Source organism: Wolffia australiana, chromosome 1 (assembly GCF_029677425.1).
Source record: "Wolffia australiana isolate 7733 chromosome 1, ASM2967742v1".
NCBI lineage: Eukaryota > Viridiplantae > Streptophyta > Magnoliopsida > Alismatales > Araceae > Wolffia > Wolffia australiana.
This window is the reverse complement of record NC_135835.1, coordinates 1,123,613-1,143,950: the sequence shown is the minus strand read 5'-3', so window position 1 is coordinate 1,143,950 and position 20,338 is coordinate 1,123,613. Positions and strand designations below refer to the sequence as shown.

The 20,338-nt window shown below is 42.1% G+C and overlaps 1 protein-coding gene and 1 pseudogene across 1 annotated transcript; both read left to right on the top strand.

Annotated features, from left to right (window-relative positions):
* The first annotated feature begins 13,627 nt into the window (after positions 1-13,627).
* Positions 13,628-15,663, top strand: LOC144700639 (ethylene receptor 2-like). The gene is made up of 2 exons (XM_078572089.1): positions 13,628-15,376; positions 15,450-15,663. Exons 1-2 carry the CDS (start codon positions 13,757-13,759, stop codon positions 15,576-15,578), a joined length of 1,749 nt encoding a protein of 582 aa, XP_078428215.1. The 5' UTR covers positions 13,628-13,756; the 3' UTR covers positions 15,579-15,663.
* Positions 15,664-15,795: 132 nt separating this feature from the next.
* LOC144700648 (AT-hook motif nuclear-localized protein 20 pseudogene) lies at positions 15,796-17,016 on the top strand (annotated as a pseudogene).
* Positions 17,017-20,338: the final 3,322 nt, after the last annotated feature.

The window sequence follows — 20,338 nt, the reverse complement described above, 5'->3', positions numbered from 1 at the left end:
AGTGAAGCTTTGTCCTCCTTAACCCTCAAATTGTTCCACAGAATGATGTTGCTTAATCTACTTCAACTTGGCCCCCAAAGCCTTTTTCTTATGGCCCCCAAAGCCTTAACATGAGTGATAACAAAGATCTAGAAATAAAAGTATATTTATGAATAATTTCTTCTCCTCAACAACACTTAGTATTGATAACTACTTAAATTAGTATTCAAGACGATGACCAATTTTATATATTTCAACAAGAATACTTGTATGTCAAAATTTTATTAATTCTAATATAAAGATTCATAAATATAACTATGAATTCCCTTAAGTAGTACCTTCTTGTATGTAGTCATTCTTTCTTCAGTCCTCATTTTTCTTCGGATGAAATTCTTGATTTGTGTTTGGCGTTTGTGGCGTAAAACTCAAATATATTTTCAATACTACACCAAATGTGATGATTTCACCTTGAATGCTTTCGTGACACAATTTTCCCAACTTTTATCTCACACGAAGTGTTAAAAAGAAAATCAAATAAATATGTGGAGATCAATCTTTGAATGTCCTTAGTTTACCGCCCGATCCCTCAGTGTTCTACTTTAAACCCCTATAACTCTTTCCAAACTCAACCAAATGATGTGATTCAAAGTTGTTTTGGTTTTATGAATGCTAACAACAATGGATATGTTGAACAAACACTCAAAATCAGTATGAAAGGTATTCTAAATATTGTAAAATTATCACAAGGTCGAGGATCTGTAAAGTTTGGATGCGGGCCTTATTTCCTTCAAATCTTGAAATATCCTACATCAAAAAACACGATTCCAAGTTCTATGGACTTGGACTGATGTTAGAAACAAATGATCTCTTCAAATATTGCTCAAACACTGCTTGAAAATTGATCCACGAATTGAGAGATCTCTCTAGCTTTTGGACTACGATTTTCACAGGGCAAGGAGAAGGGAGTTTAAAATTAGAGCTCAAAACTGTATATATGGACTTAGAAATTCAAAGGGGCAGAATGGTAATCTGTTAAAAGTACAACACTCATATGCATTGATTATGATTAAGTAATATAAAATAGTAATAATTTAAAGTTTGACTTTTTATATTCATAATGCTGCCATCAGTTCAAAATACCTTTCAAGAGTTAAGAGGAAAAGCTAGCCGTTTTACCAATGATTTGAGTTTTAAAATAATGTTAAACTTTTAGGTATGTTCACCCCATCATTTAAATAAAGATATCACCATTGGAGAATAATATCTTCGTGTAATTCATTTTCATTAAATCATGACTAAATTCAGCCTTAAATACTTGAAGGTAGTAACCAGGATTTTTAATTAGTTATTTAACCACTCAAATGAATACAAATTCACACAAATACCTGAACAGTGTTAAAAGCTATGTTTATCTTCATCTCATAAAAAATACAAGTTCTAAATACATGATTTGACTTGTTAAGCGTATGGTCAAGCTAAGTAGCCTTTTAATATATCTAAGGCTCCTATTTTATCTTCACATTCAGTCAATCAACTACTTGACTGAGGGCCTCTTGTGTTTTGATCACAACCCTTATTGAGGCATGTATCACGTTGAACATTCATCAAAACACAGATTAATGCATTATGTTAAAAATGCCCTTAAAGCTTAATCTTCAGCTTTTAATGCCCAAGACATGCCTCACAAGTGCTTGAGCACCTTAGATTCATGGCAGCATGGAGAAAGGCAAGAGGAGACCAACACCAAAGCTAGGGGGCAGCAATTGTCGCCTGCAAGAGGAGACCAACACCAAAGCTAGGGGGCAACAATTGTCGCCCCCATTCTCTAACAGCTTGAATCAAGGCAATTCAGGTGAATGTTTGAACTCCATAAGGTAAATTTCTGTGTGTTTATCCTCTTTAGATGCATGTTTTGATTCAAATCAAAGTCGGGATTAGTTTTTTATCTTGATTCCTAGTTTGGCATCTTTGTGACATTTTGACTAACACCTTTTGAGCATAGGGTATTTAACACAGATTTTCCTCGACTTTTCTCTTATAAAAAATACTAAAAAATCTATCAAATATATGAACTACATAAATGGTGTTATGCTATTATATGACATTCTATAAATATATATTTATAAGCATAAATGATAATTAAGTAATACTATTCTTCCTATTATCTTCTACTACTCACTCCCTCTCAATCTAATCAATTAAGTCCCTCTAAACTAAATAAAAACTATCATATTATTCCTCTTATTCTCGAACTCATATGTACATCAATAGTCTCCCATCTTCCCTGTTAGACCTATCTATCTATTTTACCTCACATCCAACCAAAATATCACTTAAAATATATAACTATACTAAGTTTATCTCCTACTAAGGATAATATACATATTAATTTCTCTTCAATCGATTTCCCCTACTTCTTAGTAAAAAAAATCTAAACACAACTCTTGCAATCCATATCTTACTTCCTATTATTAGGAATATAATTAAGTCTCACTCTCCACTCACTCACTATCTCTAATATTCATATAATTATTAGTGCCTAAAAATAGTATCAGTAATATCTTATCTTATAAACACCTTACTTCTACCTTATTATTTCTCTCCAACTCTTGCAACTTCTTCCCTTTTACTAATGACATATCTTCCATCCTTTCACCATATTCATTATTACACTATTACTTCTCTTACTAAATTTATAACTAATATCTTTAATTACCTTTATTATCATCCTAAATTCTCCATTAGGCTAACTATTAAATTTACCTCTAAAGGCCAGTCCTTGTGGGACGACCTCACTTCTACTAGACATATATTTAAGTGAGTTTGTATAATACAAATTTCATTTTATTTAGGTGAGGTATATTTAAAATGACAATAAAAATACACATGTTGTTAATCTTCATCAATGCTATGGACTGCATTGGAGGGCGGCTTCACATGACACGTCAACAGAATTTGGTTATAGTGAGGGGTGCACAAAATATGTTATAAATTTTGCCAAAAAGTTTTAGGGGTAGTTGATGACTCTCTAAAGTTCTAGTTCTAGGCTATCACGTGTAATTAGAAAATTCCCTTGGGAATGCCTTACGCACTAGTGGTCTGCATAACAATGATGGCATATGTTCATATGGTACTGCATGCTTATTACGATAATCATATGTTGTGAATGTATGTATTATTGTGGAAATATTCCCCCATGGCACACTCAGAATATGGGGCCCAAAATAATGGAAGAGTTGGATCCAAAGCAGCGGTTGCTACGAGAATTGAATATTGTTAAGCATTTGCTTCAGAGAGTATTTGTACTAATTGGATCACATGGGTCAAATTAGGAGTAAAAATTAGGAAGGTTTTGAAGGTTTTCCAGCTGTGTTCTAAGAATGCTTACATTAGCACAATTTATCCATCATGGTAGAAATTAAAAATGGCAGATGAATTTTACTCAAGCTTCAAATCAATGTCCGCTGAAGCACGGAGTATACCTACAGAAAGAAATATATGAATGATAACCTAGAAATAAAGAGGACATAGACATGTGAAAAATTAAAAATAATAGACATACATTTTTGTTACACGGGTTAGGGCCCAAGATGGTTTTCTTTCTTCTTGCTTTTCTCTAAATCAACAGATTTGTCTCACTACTATCTCAATCTGATACCCTTAATATTGAGTTGAACCAAGCTGACTGGTGATGTAAGGCTACCAATAATGTATTGGGACATAATTCAACAATGGGATACAAATAAGGGGGAAGATAAGTTTAAATGAAGGATCCTTTATGTTCTAACCCATTACAATCAATTCCAAGGAATTAGGAAATTTTATATCTTGAAATCCTGCCTTGATCCAAATGTTCACTTACCCTCCAATTGGAGGGTATTTTATAAATTCAAATTATGGAACTAGTCCTACAAATAATGCCTCCTTTTGACATGGTCTCTAGGAAGGGTTAAGTTGGCCATTTTCTCCTCCTTGAATATTGGGCCTCCAATTTTTATCTAGGTCATGGATAGGTTTCTCCTTTTCTCTCCTTTGCATCCGAGTTTTAATATTTTTTGCCTAATTAATAATCCACTTTCAATATCTTTTACCCAATTTTTAATATTTCAATAAGAAGAATAATCAACTTGATTCAAGAGAATCAAAGGGCATTTGTCTCATAAACGAATAAGTAGAATAATTTCTGGGTCCATATGTAGTTTACATTTTCTTCATTTGTAATCATAGACATGTATGACGCGTATGTAGAACTAAAAATAATTAATTATATAATTCATATCAGACAAAATTATTACAATTTCTTTTATGTTATGACTTTTTTACCCCCTTAGTTCCCAACACATGTAGAACCCCAGTGTGTTTCTCTTTGATGATGACCCTGACACCGATAGATGTGTCCCTTGACTCTAGCTCACTTCGTGTGTGCAATGATTCATAGACCCCCTACAATGCACCTCATAAAGTTTTTGCATAGATTGGTTTAGAGATATGACTATATAAATGAGGTCTAAATGACTAACTAGGTTTCCATGGACTACGACCACATCTCTTCATGCCCACTGCTTTGGACATGTCTTGACAAAGACATGTCCAAAGCAGTGCTGTAGGCAGATTTATATGTCTTGACAAAGACGTACATCTGTTCAACCGCCTAGTATATGGCAGGGTATTTGTAGAGATAGATCTACTCAAGCCCATACATCGTATGATTCTCATTTGCAATGGCGATGAGTTGATCCGCCAGCCCATTGTGTGTGAGAACCTCCCATAGTTTTGTACACACAGTACCCTTTTGCATCACACTCTCCATACGTGTTGCCATAAGGCGTCCTAGGTGGCCTTACCCTCCTTGGAGGAGTACCTTTCCCCCTTGCCCTACGATGAATACATAGTAGCGACAAAGTCCACCCCGCAAGGGCGTTGACCTAACCAAAAACCACCTCCACCTACACGGCCCATCTCCACACTGCAGGGTGCGGCTAGTGTGCCACCTCCCCTACCATGGGATCCTATGTCGGCTAAGCTTGTCCTGGTCAAGCCTACATCTACAACTTCATAGTGGGTGAAGATGGGCGTTGATAATCACCATAACAACCTTCCTCGAGCTAAGGATGTTCCTTTTCTTAGCAGCCGATCGGTCAAGGGTAAAGAGGCTAGGGCACACACCCGCACCTCAAATACATTTGCCCTTTTGGACATACAAGAAGGACCCGATATGCAGGATTGCACAGAGGTCAGACGCCCCTCTAGATCTACCCCAACCCATCCCTCTCCATCCCCTCGACCTACATCCCCCTCTCTCCCCAATCTTCCTCTCGGCCTACACCCTCTTGCCCCTCATCATCCCCTTAGCCTACATCCTCCTACCCCTCACCATTTTCCCTTGTTCTTCCATCACCCCGATCATCATTCCTTATCTCATTCCCTCCACCATCTCCTCGTGCCACCTCATCATCCCACTCCTCCCTCATAGCCGTTCTACCTCCATCCCCTTCACCTCCACCCTCCCACAACCCTAGACCACCATCTCATCCTAGCCATATACCACCCCCACCCCAGATGCTCCCCTCCCTGCTTGACCTCCATCCATCCCATATCCCGTCCGATGAAGAGGAATGCTTGACTTACCGTCAAGCTTCGCTCACTAGTTGTGGGGATGCTTGTGGGGATACTAGCACTCACACTTCCACTGGAGAGGAAGAGGACGAGGCCTCCATCTCTGAGGACTGAGACATGTACACATCCCTTCCTTTAGAACATCATTCGGATGCCCCTCAAACACATCGCATATATAACACCCGATCAAGGGTGCGTCACGTGAGCAGATAGCTTTATGATCCCAAGTCTTGTCTGAAATTGTAGAGGGATTGACAACCCTCTAACCCAGCCACATCTCCTTTCTCTAATCAATAAGCACAACCTAGAGATAGTTGGGCTTATTGAGCTGATGACTACATTGGATCACTCCCATTCCATTATGAGGAAACTCAGAATGGACCACATTTACTGGTATCCTTCGAATAAGCTCTCGATTTTTTGGAAGTGGGATTATTCATTGGAATTATTCCTCGACGGGACACAGTACGTTACTTTTGCCTTATCGTACTCCCCAAAACCCTACATGCTCACGGTAATATATGCCTCTCATAGACATCTAGTGCGGGAGGCCCTCTAGGGGGAACTCATTCAACATATCTAGGCCTACCAATGGCTTGTTGATCTCCCCTGGTTTATAGCCGGGGATTTCAACTACATACGGGCAGTCATTGAATGCCACTGAGGTCGTCCTCCCAAGTCATTATCCATGCAGACGTTCAATGACTTTATTCATCATGCATCACTTGTGGAGCCTCACAATGAGCGCCATGCATATGCACGCATGTACGAGTGGCTCGACCATTATTTTACTAATAGCACTGCACTAATGCACTGTACTATTTCGATTGAGATCCTACCGAGATACTACTTGGACCACTCACCGATTCTCCTTCTTCCAGACTTGACTATACGAGTTCGTCATCCCCCATTCCGATTCCAAGCTATGTTGCTAGAGCATGAAGACTTCATAACTTTGCGCACAGTCATTTGCATGGAACGATATCTACATCGTCTATGGAGAACTTCAATAACAGATTGACGAACCTCAAGCTTCATTTGAAATGGTAGAATCAACATGTATTTGGAGACGTGCATGCACCGGTCGAAGCACTCAACTGGAGCTAGCTGCTATTGAGCGACAACTACATGATGGTTGGACGGACGAAGTGAGAGAGCGCAAGATTAGGCTTACACAAAAAGCTTGAGGATGCCACTCAACAACATGAGATTTTCGATCTCCAAAAATTATATATCCAATGGCTGAGAGAATGTGACAAAAACACATGTTTCTTTCATGCCTCGATTTGACACAGAGCTCATCCTAATTATGCATTCCTATTAGGGATGCATAATCAAGAACCCCAGCTAGCAGCAGCTAGTGTCGCATACTATAGCACACTCATTGCTTCATAGTTGACTACTGCGAGTGAGTATTCCATCCCTCACTTGGTGACTGACCAAGAAAACACCCTACTTACGGCCCTTCCTACGAGAGCAGAGATCAAGGAGGTGGTCTTCTCCTTTTTTCGAAACAAGGCCCCAAGACCAGATGGGTTTTCTACAGAGTTCTACATAGCATGTTGGGATATGGTAGGCACGGACTTGGAGCTTTCTATCAAGGAGATCTTACACGTAAAGTCCTACCGAGAAGTTGGAAATCCACTTTCTTGGCACTTATTCCAAAAGTGGACACTCCAACTTCTTTTAGAGACTTTCGCCCTATTAATATTTGTAATATATGTTATAAAGTTGCATCAAAGATCATTATAAATTGGCAAGGAACCTTCCTTGATAGACTTATCTTGCCTTAACAATGTGGTTTTGTCAGGGGTCGACATATCCATGATAATATCATGCTAGTTCATGAGTTAGGTCAGTCACTAGACACTCATATTCAAGGCTCGAACGTCATCATCAAACTGGACATGGAGAAGGCCTCTGATCGAGTTGAGTGGAATTTTCTTACCAAAGTGTTACGCCGCTTTGGGTTTACCGATACATTCATCGCTCTAGTGGATGCATGCATTATAGTGAATTATTTCTCTCTCCTAGTGGATAAAAACTCCAATGGCTTCTTCACAGCCAAGAGAGGTCTACGGTAAGGTGATCCCATCTCACCCACCCTTTTCATATTGATAGAGGAGGTCTTCAGTAGATCGCTCACATGAGAGATCGCCTGAAATCTCATCCAACCATATTTCACGAAAGGGGGATGCCTGATCCTCTCGCACTCTCTTTTGCAAATGGTGCCATTCTTTTCCTCAATGGATCAAAAAAATCTATTATGGAATTTAGGAGTGTCCTCACTGCGTACGAACGGGCTTCTAGCTAGCTCGTCAATGCCTCAAAAAGCACTTTTATGGTCAGCCCCTCCACCATCGCAAGGCACTCTCAGATTATCCAACAATATACCAGATACTCGCGAGGATGCCTCCCTTTTGATTATTAGGGATGCCCTATCTTTCTCGGAGCCGCTAGACATCAATATTTTGATGCCTTGGTGGTCAAGATAAGAAAGAAACTAGACAAATGGAAACTTCATTTTTTATCCTCTAGCGACCACATCCAGCTTATTTGACATGTCCTCATGGGTATCCCACTACACACCCTAGCGGTCCACTCATTATCACTCATAGTCCTCTGCTCTGTGGAGCGACTATTCACACGTTTCTTATGGTCTGGTCACCTTACGAGAGAGCGTCACCACCATTGGGATTCTTGGGAGAAATCTTGTCGGCCGACAAACGAGGGGGGGACTAGGGATCAAACGCCTTCAGGACGTTTAAGACATACTTAAGAACAAGCTCATGTGGCGTATGTGTTCCACGAACTCATCATTGGGCTCATAGAGAGTTGGACATTCGAGGCCCTCACAGATGGTGGGCTTGGCAGTGCCACTGGCTAGAGATAGTCAATGTCAACCGTTGGCATGTCATTCAGGGTGCGATTAGCACTTAGTATGATACATGGCTTGTTGACGAGCCTTTACCCCGCTAGTTGATAACATGCGTATTTAGCACTTCAATATGATCATATTTACATAGGTATTTGCATTAAATCACTCATATTTGCATGTTATCAAGCTGAAAATGATTAAATATATTTTTAGAAAAATTTTCTAAATTTTTTGCATTTTTGGGGATTTTTCTAACAATAGATTCGAAAAGAATATAATTTTTTGGAATTTTTAAACATTAAATTTGGAAAGATATAATTTTTCTAAGTCAAAAAATATATTCATAGGTATTTTTTGGGCTTTTATTTTATTTTATATGAACTTTTGAAGTATTTTCTTTGGCTTTTTTGTTGCGCAACGTGACATGGCACGCTCACGCCGACTCATTTAAAATAAAGAAAAAGAGTTTTTTTAATGTTTTTTCTTTTGTTTTCTTTGTCCTTTTTCAGGTACACACGGCACGGAATACGAAGAGTGTCCGCACGGAATATGAAAAGCGTGGAATATCATGAGCTTTGACTTCTTAACGGGCACGGAAAATGAGGATGATGATGAGGAGAGAGAAATAAATCAAGGGCTAAGATTGGCTCAACTTCAAACGGCCATAACTTTCAATTGAGCTAAAATTTGAACCGTTGCTTCGTCTTCCCCTCCTCTTTCCATCCATATGTTGTGATCTATAAGTAGAGGCCTGGATCATTGTGAAATTCATCTTGAACTTGCTTCCTACTTGTGTATGCTAATTGAAAGATAGTGAGTTTTGAAATCCATGAGTGTTCTTGGTGTCCTGGGTGTGTGGGGAGAGGCATTGGAGAAGAGGGGGAGCTTACTGACACTCGTAAATCGTTGTGATCCTGGTGAAATATAAGGAGCCGAGGTAAGTGTCTTCGCCTTACGTTGTCTCTTTCCCGACACCATAAGTTGACGTAAATAGGGTTTATCATCGTATCTTCACTTTCATTTTACTATCTTATGTCGTCTCTCTATCCTCGCCATCGTAAAACTCCACATCCTACCACTATTCTCGTTCATAACGTTGTTCATCACTGTGTGCGTCACATTCACTTACTCTCTTCTTTAAGTTAACTTAACATATAACTTACGTATTTTTTTAATCGATATCACTAGTTCATCTCCTCAAATCTAGTCCTCATCTATCTTCTTGATGAGCATTACTAGCATAAGAAGAGAGTTCCTTGTGGAGACGATCCGTATTCATCACTAACTAAGTACTTTTAAGTAAAATTAAATATAATTTTGGTTGAATAATCTCAATTACCAACGATGAATTAAACCCATAAAATTGAGATTATCACCAACACCACTTTGAACCCCATATCTGTGACTGACCGGGGCACAACTGCTCACATGCGACACGCGCCTCCTTTGGGAACAACAGAGCCTCCCCTTAGGCATGTTATCCTATGCCCCGAGTACTCACATCAGGACCACTCATAATCGTCCTATTTGGACGCTTACCCTCGATGGGTATTTCTCTTGTTAATCCTCTTAGGAGCATTTTCGCATCTGGCATCTAGCGGTCATCACTCGAGTCTCCTTCTTCCTTAGGAAACTCATGCATCGTGGCCTCCCAACTGATGATCAGGTGACTCGTATCGGTCACTCCCTCAGTTCATGTTGCCAGTGTTGTCTCGCATCTCCCTAGGCTGAGACTATGGAGCACCTTTTCTTCTATAGTGAGACAACCCTAGACTGCTGGCGGCCAATTACACATCATTTGCGTCCATGTTGAGTACCCCTTCCATTCTAACACCTTTAGATTGTTTTGGCAAGATTTTTATCTAGCCACCACGCTTTAAGTGGAGCCCATTCCGTCATGTCACCATAGCTTACTTACTATGGGAGATCTGGAAAGGGCAAAATTCTTCTCATTTTGAAGGGACCCCCATGCGAGCAATAGATATCATACGACTCACTCACCGTCTTATACCGCCCTCGCATGCAGCTCAGCCCTCACATGTGATTTTCTTCACACTTGGGGCATATCAGTGACCCTCGCCCCCATCACCATACGTCTACAACTTGTTGATTGGCACCCATCGCAAATTAGCATCCTCAAGTTGAATGTGGATGGTGCGGCCAAAGGGAACTCGAGACTAGCATGAGGGGGCAGTATCCTTCGCGTCCACATAGGGAGTATTCTCTTCGTCTTTTCATCTTTTTATGGTATCCAAACTAACACAGCAGCCGAGGCTATGGCAATTCATGATGGTTTGCTCCCCTACGAGGCGAAACCTTCACAATGTTGTCATAGAATCAGACTCATAGGTGTTAGTAAACTTGCTCTGTGCATGTGCATGCTCCTAGTGGCGGATACATCAAGTATGGCAAGACATCATACGTTAGCATCCGACACCAGCTGCGTGAGGGAAACCAGACTACAAATGCCCTTGCCAACCATGTGGTATGCACTCAAGCCCCTTCTACTCTTTACTCCTCCTGGCAGGAACTCCCTCGGGCAGCTCGTGGTTGTCACCACCTTGAGCTCCTCGGCTTGCCGGCTCTTCACACGCGTCTCACTCTATCAAAGTATAGACCCCACGACTGGCGTATTGCATGGAACACTAGAGGCAGGAGCTCTCGCCCTCTCGCCTGACTGATGTCCTGCCACGCGCCTCAATGATGCCACCTGTTGACGGCAGGGAGAGCTCCACACACTCCATGCATCATCACTATTGTGGGGGACTTGGTGAGATGTAGACACGAGCGCCCTTCTCCAAGCACCTGCCAGTTATCACTCATGTACCTTTTTCTTCTCTTGCACATGGCATGGACGAGTAGGACCCAAGTGTAATTGGGATATTTATGCTCGCTCCACGCGTATAAACACTTATAAACAATCCACTTCACATATAAAATCCCGTAGGTGTCATCGAGGGCACGGCTGGATCGGTCTACAGGCACAACAGCAGGGTTGGACGTACCCAACACTGTGTATTTTGCCATTAAAAAAACTGCATTGTAGAAAGACAAAAATACTACAAAATAATTATTCCAATGGTTCATCGTTTTTAGGAAAATGGTTAAGACAAGAAAATATGTTTTGAGTTGAATCATTATGCTATAAAATTTGAAAAATGAAAATTTATGTGGAAGAAAATTTTACGTTGGTACCCTCATAATTAGAATGACTTTGCCAAAGCGATCCTTGACATCAAAGATAAGCATCATGATTTTCATAGGCTTGAAATATTTCTAACATATTTATTAATATAAGAACTCATTTCATTGTAATAAACCTCTGAAGGTATCCTTTGAAGTATTTATGTACTAAAAAAATTATGATAATAAATAATATGAATAATTAAATTCAGTAAATCAATGACACCTGCTCCTCGAGAATGACACCAGTTGATAGACCATAAATAAGGGTTAACATTGCAGTTTATGGTTTCTGGTTTATGCAAAAATATTTATATTTTTTATTGCAAGCATAGGGTGAGCAAGGGTTGAATCCATATGGAGAAATTATTGAATTATTAAATTCATCTTTAGTTTCTTTTTTGGATTTTTGACTAAATTTAGGAATTAAATCTAGTTTAATGAAACCAAACTAGTGAAATTCATGCAAAATAATTCTACGAAGGTCAGAAGATATGAATCCTATTAAACCTAATTTATTCAGTTTTATGGAATAATTTTGGGAGTTTAAATATAATTTTATAATAGAAAGATACTAATTAGTTCTAATTTAAATACCTTAGCCATCAGTTTGGGGGTGTTGGGTGACCGTCGATGATGGATGTGAATGGAGTAGAGCAAATGAAAGAGATACCACCACTGATTGGAATGGAGATGAAGGTGGATGAGCCTAACAAGTGACAGAGATGAAGACATAAGTAAAAAAATGAAGATCACACTAACCTCTTCATCACATGCCCAACAGGCCAAGTGGTACTTTTTCTTTATGTGTCTTGATATAAACGTCACTCCTTCAATCTTTCACTATTGAGTACAAGAACAGATCCAAATAAGATTTTGAATAAGCAAATTACTTTACCAATCATAATTAGGAATACCATCTAGGGGGTATTACTTTTATAACGATCAGGGTTCTATTTAGAGATCCAAGATAGCTGCTAGATAGAGGAGGGAAACATGAAACTACTCTCAAAATTTCAGCCCAAAACTCCTTTTGGATCGTCAGACATCATCTTTAAATTTGAAACAATCTAAACCATCCAATTTTCTCTCTCCTCCAATTGGTGCAAGGGATTCCCAGTGTGGCACACAATTCTAGGGGTGGAAAAGTGAACAAATATTTAAAGAAATTCATATTTATATTTTATGACTTATAATATTATTCTCTTAATGAATTTAACTTTAGAATATTCCATGAAAATCAGAATATTATTCTAAAATTATTATAACCCCATAAATTATAAATAATTGTATTTTAACTTGTAAAATTATTTTATTTATGAAATTAATGTGAGAAAATTATTTTAAAATGTCATATTATAAAGAAAAACCATAAATTCATTCTAAAAGTGCAATAAATCATTGTAAACTTTAATAACATGCATTTATGATCAAAATAAACACACAAAATATATGAAATTACCACTAAAAATAACATGATTTGAATGATTGTTGATGTCCAAAGCATTAATTAGCCTGCTAATAAATATAGCAAAATATGTTAAATTGAAGAGAGTACTTTCTAGTTAGCTATGAACATAGAAATGTCCAAGAAGATTCATAGTCTAAAGTTAACCAGCTGAAGCTCGTGGAATCAACAAATGGGCTTAAGTATCTCAACAAAAGTCCTGGATAATATCTCAACAAAAGACCTTCGTGTGCGGTGGAATGTGCGAATCTCGCACTCGCACAATCGCTCGTTAGGACCTTCCCTGGCTGAAGTTGGTAAGCTGAACAAACGGGCAAAATTACCTGAAACAGGAATATTATAGAAGTCCCCGTAGTATCGCAACATGGGAAAGCCCTCCGAAGTCCAAACGCCGACTGGTGCCGCCACGTTGCTTGCCCACGTCAATGGCAGAAACACCCCTTCGCGATCGTTTGAGCCACTACGCTCTTAGAAACACCGAATTGCGACGCGGGATACTCTCTCTCTCTCTCTCTCTCTCTCTCTCTCTCTCTCTCTCTCTCTCTCTCTCTGTGAGAGCGGCGCGGACGCCGACTTAGGAGGCGGCATAAGATGGAGGGCGGCAGAGAGACAGCAAGCAGCGGATCGCAGCGATGTTACGAGTGGACTCAGCGGTGGGCGGCGGCTCAGGCTTCGCGCTGGGGCGCTGCGGCGGGTGCGACGAGGACCCGTTATCCCTATTCAGCGTGGAGAACGTCCTTCACTGCCAGAAAGTGAGCGACTTGCTCATCTCCCTCGCCTACTTCTCCATCCCGCTGGAGCTTCTCTACTTCGTCACCTGCGCCGCCATCTTCCCCTTCCGCTGGATCTTCGTCCAGTTCGGCGCCTTCATCGTCCTCTGCGGCCTCACCCACTTCGCCGCCGTCTTCACCTACGCCCCCCACTCCTTCCTCCTCGTCGTCGTCCTCACCGCGCTCAAGTTCCTCACTGCCTTAGTCTCCGTCGCCACCGCCATCACTCTCCTCCCTCTTATCCCGCAAGTACTCCGCGTCTTCGTGAGGGAAGGCTTGCTCAGGAAGAAGACGCGTTTCATGGACCGTGAAGTCGGGCTGATGAAGCGCCAGGAAGAGGATAGCTGGCGGGTCCGCGAGCTCGTCCGTGAGGTCCGCCGCTCTCTCGACCGCCGCACCGTCGTCGACACCGCTGTCTCGGAGCTAGCGAAGCTCCTCCTTCTCGAGAGCTGCGCTTTCTGGGTGCCCGAACACTTCCCGCGTAGGAAGCTCGTCCTCCGCCACGAGGCCCGCTCGCGCCGCCGCGGTCGCCCTCTTCTCGCCGCCTCCGTCCCCGCCGACGACCGCGAGGTCGCGGACGTGCTCGCCGAAACCCGCGTCGTCTTCCTCCGGCCCTCCTCCCGGCTCTTCTCCAAAGACGACGGCCCGGTCGGTCCGGGTATCGCCGTTCGCACTAGAGTTAACCAGGCCCACGACTTCGCCGTCCTCGTCCTCGCCCTTCCCAAGGAAGAATCGCGCGCTTGGACCCCTCACGAGCTCGAGATAGTGGAGACCGTCGCCGACGAGGTCTCCGTCGCGTTGTCGCAGTCCGCCGTGTTGGAGGAGACGCTGGCGGAGTGGGAGAAGGTCAAGGAGAGGAACGCGGCGCTGAAGAGAGAGCAACGGAGAGCGCAGCGCGCGGAGGAAGCGCGGGCGCAGTTCCGCCGGGTGATGAGCAGGGAGATGATGGGGCCGGTGAGAGCTGTGGCCGCAGCGTTTTCCGCGTTGCAGATGGAGAAATTGAAGACGGAGCAGCAGGCTATGGCGAGGGGCGGGCTGGTGCTGTCCTCTCTGGTGCAAGATATGACGGAGCTGTCCGCGGCGGAGGAGCAGAAGCCGGAAGTCAGCCTCCGGCCCTTCGCGCTACGTCCGGCGCTGGTCGAGGCCGTGGCCATGTCGAAGCTTCTCTGCTGCTGCCGGAGGGTGAAGTTCGACTGCACCATGGCCGGGAAGATCCCCGCCGGCGTCGTCGGCGACGAACGCCGCGTTGTCGAGGCGGTGCTCTGCATGGTCTCTCATCTCCTCGGTTCCTGCGATAGGGGGTATGTTTCTCTGCGCGTTTTCGTGGAGGAGGGGTCTCAGGGAATGTGGAAGCAGGGGCTGTGCGAGGAATTCGTTAAGTTAGTGTTTGAGGCGAGGCGATCGCTTCTTCCCGGGGAAGAAGACCCTTCTCAGGGAAGTGGCCATGGCCGGGGGATTACTATCTGCGAGCATCTCGTCCGGGTAAGTTCACTAAATCCTTCTTCATATTATCGCAAACGGGCCCGGTAATTGATTTTTTTGTGCGTGGTTGAAGATGATGAACGGGAGCCTGTCCGTGGGATCGGCTTCGCAGAGCCTGGGGAAGGTGATGAGCATGGCGGTGAAGTTGCAGAGGCGAAGGTCTCGCGAGCTTGGGGACGTCGCGCAGAAGAGGTGGACCTGACCAAATCCTAAGAATCCTGTACTGGGCTTCAATCTCTATCTCTTATTATTGAGTACAGTCAACAAAGAAATTAGTTTTGATGCAAGATGTGGCTGGGGCAAGCCCGGGGAGAAAGATAGACAGTGACGCGGCCCCCTAATGCGTGCTTGAGTTGGCTTCCGTAAGTCAACGTGCGGAAGGGAGATCAGGAGTGAGATTCGGAGAGATGGATGGATGAGTTCATTAGACTCTGACGAAAGTGGACAAGGAGAAGTCTCGATCCGCAATAGAGATAGAGATAGAGATAAAGGTAGAGGGGGATTTAACAGGAAGCAAGCAGAAGCAGACGGCGTGAGATTACTCGTCCCTATCGTCCTCTTAAAGTCGCAGGAAGAACGCCAGTTCCGTAGATTTTTCATCATCTCGCGCGGGCTGCCGTCTCCGACTTGTGTTCTCGATTGTTCCTGCGTTGGCGGCATCTTGAGAAGAGGGGAAGGCGAGGAGGTGCAACTGCGAGCTTTGATCGCCATTTCCTTCTCCGAAACTTTCCCAGGAGCCCTTGTTATCTGCTGCAGCTTTGAACGCCGTCGTAGGAGGACCTGGACTCCTCCTAACAGATGACCGCCAACGGCAGCCACAGCAACCACAATCTCCGCGACGAGGAGGAGGATCAGAGGGAGAAGGCCGAAGCAGAGGCCGCCGGGACAAGGGGCTTGCGGCCGCGGGGGCGGCCGCCGGGGTCCAAGAACAAGCCAAAGCCGCCGGTCATCGTCACCAGAGAGAGCCCGAGCACGCTCCGCTCCCATGTTTTGGAGATCACCAGCGGCGCAGACATCGTCGAGAGCATCTCAAACTTTGCGAGGATACGGCAGCGCGGGGTCTGCGTACTTAGCGCCACAGGCGCCGTCGTCAACGTCAGTCTCGCAGCGTCGCCAGACAGAGTTATCACGCTCCACGGCCGGTTTGAGATTCTCTCGCTCTCTGGGTCGATTTTGCCGCCGCCGTCGCCGCCGGGCGCTTCCCGGCTTGCCGTGTACCTCGCCGGCGGGCAAGGCCAAGTCATCGGCGGGAGCATCGCCGGGCCGCTTCTCGCCGCCGGGCCAGTAGTTGTGATCACCGCGACCTTTGCGAACGCTACTTACGAGCGGCTACCGTTGGGAGAAGACGACGCCTCGGCCTCCGCCGGGGTTAGCGGCGCCGCCGACGGAGGAATCTACGGCCATGACGATGATAAAAGGCTGGGGGGAACTCCAGGGAGTATCCCCCTTCATCTCCTGACGGCACAGGAGATGACCAATGGGCATCTGCAGCATGACCTCTTCGGAGGTTAGGCTAAGTGAGAGCCGCCGCCATAGAACCGCTGCTCTCCGTCTGAATAGGGACTATATTTCTTTCCTATCTTACTATATTCTTTGGAGTAACTTAGAGATAAAGGTACACCTTTGGGGTTCGCTTGGGAGTATAGATCTTTTCCCGGAGGAGAATCGGTCGTCTGTGGGTTTAGAGATTTCATTTTTACGGAAAACGATGGGATCTTTATGAAGATCTGCGTGGCTTGTCTCTCTCCGCCCGTTAGGGTCAAAGTACTAGGGCGCGGCCCCTCTCGCGAAGGTGGTCGGTAAGCGATGCAGGATTCTCATCGTTCAACGAAGATAGGCCTAGGTAGCTCCCTAGGGTATAGACTCCAGTTTTGATGCCACATGGTGTCGGTGCAGGTGTCTCTCCCCAGAATATATATATATATATATCTCTCTCTCTCGCCGTCTCTCTCCTACTACCTCTCTCCGATCTCTCCTATCTCTCTCCCTGCCTCCCTCCTCTCACCCTCCCTACCCCATTCCCTCTCTCGACCATTCCTTCACTACCTCTCTCTCTTTCCCTGCCTTCTTCTCTCACTCCTTCCCTACCTGCTCTCTTTCTCTTTCCCGCCGCAACCTCTCTCTCTTGTTCCCTGCGTCTCTCCCTCCCTCCTTCCCTACACCCCTCTCTCGCTTTTCCTCCCTTCTTCCCTTCCTCTCTCTACCCTTGCCTCCATCCCTATCTCTCTCTTTCTCCCTCTACAAACCTCTCTCTCTCTCTATATATATATATATCCGTGTGTGTGAGTGGGGGTTTTGGGGGTTGGAAGCACTGTGGAGTGCGTCCATGTTAGAATTGGGGAGGTCCTAACTCTCCCAAGAATTAGAAACTCTTTGGAACCCTAGCCAGTGATTTGAAACCTATAATTATTTCCCTACCAGTTGAAACATAGCTACCGAATAGTTCTTCAAGAAAGTTGTTTATATTGCCTCATCGTCTCAACATGATCACAACAACTCGGTGAACACTACTCAGATACTTTATCTTCATAACAAAGTAATATGTTTTGTTTTTGGAAACGAATAGAGCCTATAACAAGATTATATGTTACCTGGCTTGCTATGACATGGAATTGAATTAGGCTAATTTCATTTATAGACGTTGACTCTTAAAATCACTTGTTATTTATAAAATCACCAAAAATACAAATGAAATACATCAATGCATTGTATCTTGATATTATTTTTCCAAACATGGATTGTACCATGGTTACCAGTACAAATGAATCTGGCCATTAGGAACAATACCAACTTGTTAAAAAACATAATTCCAATCCACATAGAGATGCTTTTGTCAACCTCGTAGTTTTAAATGTGTGCAACATTTATTGTCGTTCCAACCAAACATAATATATTGGGAAAGTATGAATAAATAACAAATAACAATTTAATTCCTATGTTATAAATTCAAATCCATTCTATATTAAGTAGTTAACAAGTTACATTAAGGAAAGCAGACATCATTCGTCATGTCACACTTTATGGTGACGGACCCATGATGGATGACGTAACAGTGACAGGTGATGGGTGTCAATTTGTTGTCCCATGATGGTGATGGTGACAGTGATAGTGATGCAATACCCATGATGGGTGACGGAGGGTCTAGGACGGATGAGATGATGGGACGGACAACACGGATGACGATGGTGACAAAATTTTAAAGGCATTTAAAAGGGCAAAATGGGGATAATTTTTTTCTCCTTAGAATAATAGGATAAATAGTGTGGACAAAATTAATAAATTTCGTATTTTTACATTTTTAAAAGTTCATTATATTTTCATATTTTTATTCCACAATTGAAAATAAATATTATTGGTCATATTAAGTATAATATTTTGCCAAGATATAAAGAAAGAATTTAAATATAAGAGTCTATGAGGTATAAAACTTTAAAATTGTGGAAAAAATAAATTAAAGGGTAATTGATTTTTTCTCGATGTAGTAAAAGCAGAGATGTGATGGTGGAAATTACTATTTAACATTAATTAAAATATTTATGAATACATTATTGAAGTATTTGTGCATGCTTGCCATTATTCATGTACATAACAGTATATATATCAGTAGCCATGGAAACTTCCTAATTGGATGTAGGACTTTAACACATTCTTTACAGTTCCTCTCACTACACTTGTTTTCTTAATCATTTCCCCTCTTCAACCATAAAACTAAAGGGAAATTAGGTCTAGTTATTTAATGGAGCTTCATCCTTTCAATGTAATACTCTGTTTAGTAGCTTCCATTGCTTGATGGGGATTCATCTATTTAATATAGCTTGCCACATATTTGATGGGGAGTCTTATGCTTCCTTACTTTTATGGCAATATTGCGAAAGGATAGATACTTTGGTAAATATTGCCACATCCATGCATTAATTTTCTGTCTATGCAGTTAAAAAATAAAATTTATAGCTAGAGAGATGGGATAATAAATTATTCTAGTAAATATATTTTTCAAAAAAAGGATTGTAAAGTAATGAATAAAGCATTTTGTTGTCTACTGAAAAAAGATCCGCGTACTATTATGAATGATACAATTCTTTCTCCTTGGAAGCCTCCGAGAATGATATAGTCCACGCATCTTGGGCTTTTACTTGGACGCATCCAAGAAGCTCCTGCATCATCCTTTCTAACTGAAAGCCTTGTTTATTCTGCAAAAGAATGAACTAGATGGGTAAATATCATAAAATAATTTATATTAAGTGTTGTGGTATTTAAGATGAGAACTATTACCTCATACTAGTTATCATCGTAAGAAAAGCCCTTGTCATTATCGACATCACAAAGTTGAGCCTTCTCGGCAAGTAACCAACACTTCACAATGATAAGTGATAAGCTCAAAAAATATGTGGCTAATGTCGTTATTTAAGGGTTTTCAAACTTAATGAATTACATTTGTTTTATCCCATAGTGCTTAAGGGGTCGAACACTAGGGAGGCAATGGTGGTGATTGAATTAGGGTAGAGAGAAATAAAAATTCAGATGGTATGATTTTATCTATGTAGGAGATAGTATAGGCTTTTAAATTGCAAGTAAAATTCCAACCTTTGCAAATTCAAATGCACCCATTAACTCTGGGTTATTTATCAACAGAGACTCGAAAATCACTCAATTTTTATCTTTCAATTAATCACTAGAATCAGATTTATGATTACTTAGCAATTCTTTCTTAGCTTTGCCAAGTAATCAACTAACGTGATTTAATTATATGTCGACTGGATTTTTCAGACTTTTGCAAATTTAATAACTTGTAATCACTAACTTAATAACTTCTAATTCTACATAAGAAGTAGAAAATCGACCCTGAATGTTATTTGAGTAAAAAAAACTTAGTTGGATTTAATAATGTTTTTCAATTTATGAATGAATTGGAATGCTTATTTATAAAATGATTACATTCCACTGATTTATGCTTGTTTGTTT

What these genes read in the sequence shown, in the direction of transcription:
- LOC144700639 (XM_078572089.1), top strand. Translation starts at nt 13,757, where the DNA reads ATGTTACGAGTGGACTCAGCGGTGGGCGGCGGCTCAGGCTTCGCGCTG. An exon ending in TCTGCGAGCATCTCGTCCGG is followed by an intron (nt 15,377 to 15,449) that starts GTAAGTTCACTA and finishes GCGTGGTTGAAG; the next exon opens with ATGATGAACGGGAGCCTGTC.